This window comes from Diadema antillarum, unplaced genomic scaffold, assembly GCF_040938485.1.
Source record: "Diadema antillarum isolate AM-2024a unplaced genomic scaffold, OU_Dant_1.0 seq00001020_RagTag, whole genome shotgun sequence".
NCBI lineage: Eukaryota > Metazoa > Echinodermata > Echinoidea > Diadematoida > Diadematidae > Diadema > Diadema antillarum.
The window spans coordinates 1,251,801-1,255,698 of record NW_027271855.1 but is presented as its reverse complement, the minus strand read 5'-3'; the positions used below and the strand labels follow the sequence as shown (position 1 = coordinate 1,255,698).

Below are 3,898 nucleotides of genomic sequence, written 5' to 3'. Positions count from 1 at the left end.
TCATTCCGGAAAATACCCGTCACTAGACGAAAAAAGTGTTATTCTCGTCTATTTTCTGCGTCAAAATCACATGAACATTGTATGAAGACTACTTACATAACGCCTTTGATGTTTGACTTCACGGAATAAGGACATTGTGGTATAGGCAGTTCATTGTTTGTTGACAAGTTAAAAACAGCAGGACTATAACATGCACTGTTTACATTTTGGACATAAAACCGGCATAACATTTGCTCAGCCTTGATGTTCACTGTATATTACACTGCAGTTTATTCACAGTCTCAATTACAAATATGGCCAAATCGAATCGGTAACAAGTATGGCAAGTATTACGATTTGGGGCAAGTCTTTGGGCATCTTGCCCCCGGACTTACCCGAAATCTGGATCACAAAACCTTTAATATTCTGTTGCCAACAAAGTATGTAATAATTATAGTAATAAAATTACTGTAGGAAAACATGCAAATCTCCAAATTCGTGAGCTGAAAGAGCCAATAACACACTCTAGACTCCTTCAACCCCCTCCAACTCATTTTGTGCCTTTCTTTTCTACGTTCTCCATATCATAGAAGACTCCTTTTCAGTTCGCATAAGCTTTAAATATAAACTCAGAAACTCATAAATTTAATGATGCGTCGATCAGTTTTAAAAGACGTACCGGTAAGTGAACTTTGCAATGGAACAAGATCCCAAGAGCAACCAACCTTGACGGTTAATCACGCTGACTCGTCGATCGGACACAAGTTGGTTAACTAACGTCTATAGTATACGTCACGTTTTTATCATTAATTTAAAGCGTCTGCTTTTGGTGTACGTGGGGATCGGGGGCAAGCGTTGAAGTAAATTAGGGTGTTTGAGAGATAAGAGTATTAACGGCCAGATTTGTTAATGACCTCCCCCCCCCCCCCCCCCCCCCCCCCCATGAAGAATCATAATGTTTGCCTCTATTCTTCTTCATGATCCATATCATTACGTCAGTGTCGAAAAAGGTCAGGTAGCTTTAATACAAACGAGGACAAGTCACTTAGATTCAACAATGATGCGATGAGGTATAGGTCATTTCGAGCCAGTTGTCTGAACGGGTATCGAGATACTGAAGGTATCATAACCTTCACTGTATGTCGTCACACATGGTCAAGAGAGCACTGAGTTTCTCTTAAAGAAGCTTGTTTCACCCGTCCGTCGTCCCTTTCTAATAATCGCCTGAAGCGCCATGGGATAGCTACTCGTGTCTTCAGCATCATCGTCGTCTGCGCCGGCCCCTTCGAAATCTTCTTCCCGCGCGTATCCTATTATCAGCAAGAGCCCTTGCGCGTAGTTGCGGGGCCAGCCCTTCCACGACAACTGCGCCAGCACGGATAAATTCTCCTTGAGCTCTTCGGCTTCCACGAGCGCCACGTTGCGGAGCGACCCGGCGCACATGGTAAAAAGTGTGTAGCAACACCAGCGCAGGAGCGCCGAATCGTTGTACATCCTGATGATGTCGGCAATGATGGAGATGACGCCCAGTGAACGAAACTGCTTGGTATGGTCGCGATGTCCGCGGTAGATCTCGCTCAGCGATTGAACTACCTGAGTTCGTACCGGCATGGGCGTCTCGCGCTCCATAAGCATGCCCACCAGAGTCTCGAGGAATGTACCTGCGCAGCGCGCAGCATCCGGACCCCCTATTAAAAAAAAAAGAAAGATAGAAAGAAACGGAGCGAGAAAAGGAATGAGTGAAAAGGCCATGAAGAATGAGTGAAACGATCATAACGATTTTGTTGTTTTAAAATTGTTGGATATCGCAAGATCGTGAGCTTAAAACGGCAGAAACAACAACAACAACAACAACAACATCAACGAGGTCCAGGAAGTCCGCAAGGGAGGGGGGGGGGGTGCACGCACCCTCTTCCATGTTTCTTTTTATTATTATTATTTTTTTTTAACAAATAGGGGGCACCCGATGTGCCCCGCCTGGATCCGCCATTGAGGTTACCAGACCAACATTTGAGGAGATGAATTGTGTGCTGGCGACTATCTGACATCTAATGTTCTAACAAACGTCTTGTCATCGGCTTGTATTGATCAACTTGTTACCATATTTACGAGCCACTTAACAAGGTAGGCCTAGGTCGACTTGAACGAAATCAGACGGGCACTTTCTTTGCAGTGCAAATGATAAGCAAGGGTAGGCATGCAACTGGACGTCAGAAGTTCTCATCCAGTGTATACAGCCAACACTTTCTTTGACACCAATCATTCAAACCCTCAGCTAAATAAATAAGGACCCCATAATTGCTGCCATGACTACTCGACATTCATGGGTCTTCAATCAGGTCCCACACAAACACATCCCGTCACACTACCAATCACCACGTAGGCTTTAAAACACTCACACAACTCACACTATTATTCTCACCTTAGCTGCCATTCAACATTGCAACAAAAAAAAAAGAAAAAAGAAAAAGAAGGTCTTAATTCCCCAAACTCTCCCAAAAAAGGTCTTAATTCCCCAAACTCTCCAGACACCCACCGCTGTAAGCCAAATGGCCAATCTTCTTGATGGCCTCGCACATGGTCTCGGTGTCCGTCCCGACGGCGAGGTCCTTGGCGGCTATGAGGATTTCCCTTTTATAGCGATTTGTCTCGCTGTCCCACTGCTGGTCTCCTCGCCCTTCTCCGTGTGATGCAAAGGTGTGCCATGTCTTCTCAACCCCCTGAACCACCGCACGTCGCACTGATTTAAACATTATGAGAAGAAACCACTGTGGATAACAATCTAGAGTAAACTTCTTGCGATATGTTGTCAATCACTGGAGCAGACCTATCTAAAATGCGTGTTTTTATCATAGCTTTTATATTTTCTTGTTAGTATACGCGCATCACAAAATGTTCTGCGCGTAGTACACACGCGGAGCGTACCGCTTTCTTTTAGGATGCGCCCTTTCTTTTACGTCATAATAAATTTGACCTCCGGGAAATCCCCAGCCTCGGCTTGTACAATAGAGAAAGAATGAGTGGAAAGAATACATTGCATGACTTTCACCCAATCAAATTGCTCGAGTGATGCTGATCAAATTTGGCATCGCTCTTCGTCTTCTTCCTACGTACAAAACCAGCAAATTTACTGTTTGCTGCCCTCAACGTGTGAGAATCACACATTTTAGAATTTGGTTGTTCTTCCATCTGCACTCGCTTGTATACCTTTCTCTGGCGACGAAATTCGCTTCACCGGCAGGATGAAACGTTTTCATGCCACTTTCAGTTTTTGTTTTTTTCTTTCTCTCTCTTTCCCGCTCACTCACTTCTGTTCGATTGACTGATTAGTGACTATCTGGAAAGGCCTGTAGACCATAGAAAAAGTCTGCTATTATCTGTCAGGACAAGGAACCGATACAAGGAAGCGTACTAGCTTGGACATCGCCAAGGATGAAAGGTCTTTCAAGAATGAAATACATTTAAGACATTTCTTGGAATGCAATCCTTGAAACAAATCATGTCAATAACTTGACAAAGCCGTATGGGAGAAAATTCATCAACCTCACATGAAGTGAAGTTCCTTCAAAAGCCGAGCGGAAAACCAGTTTGAGATATTGAAATGCATGTATATTATTATGTAGGTTTATGACGTAAACCATCGGTATACAAACTTGTTTTAGGATGATGCGTCGTGACGTGGTCTCTTTATACACTCTCTTAAGATACTGGAATGATCATTTTCATCTTATCTGGTCTGACAAAGAGAAACATACCAGTCAAAATATTATTGCATTTTTCAAGCATTTCGCGCTAAAAAAAAAAAGTGGAGACACTTTTCAAGGCAAAACTATCACACTCCGTGTCACACGCTAATTTCCGTATTCAGCTTTGTGGCTGAGACATAATCAGTGATTTAAACGCTTCTACCTGTTTGGCC

The 3,898-nt window shown here is 43.5% G+C and overlaps 1 protein-coding gene across 1 annotated transcript; it reads right to left on the bottom strand.

Moving 5' to 3' along the window:
• Window positions 1-1,134: 1,134 nt before the first annotated feature.
• LOC139742790 (armadillo-like helical domain-containing protein 2) lies at window positions 1,135-2,732 on the bottom strand. The gene is made up of 2 exons (XM_071653308.1): window positions 2,516-2,732; window positions 1,135-1,667 (listed from the first exon to the last, which is right to left on the bottom strand). The coding sequence occupies exons 1-2, from the start codon at window positions 2,730-2,732 to the stop codon at window positions 1,135-1,137; spliced, it is 750 nt and encodes a 249-aa protein (XP_071509409.1).
• Between the last annotated feature and the right edge of the window lie 1,166 nt (window positions 2,733-3,898).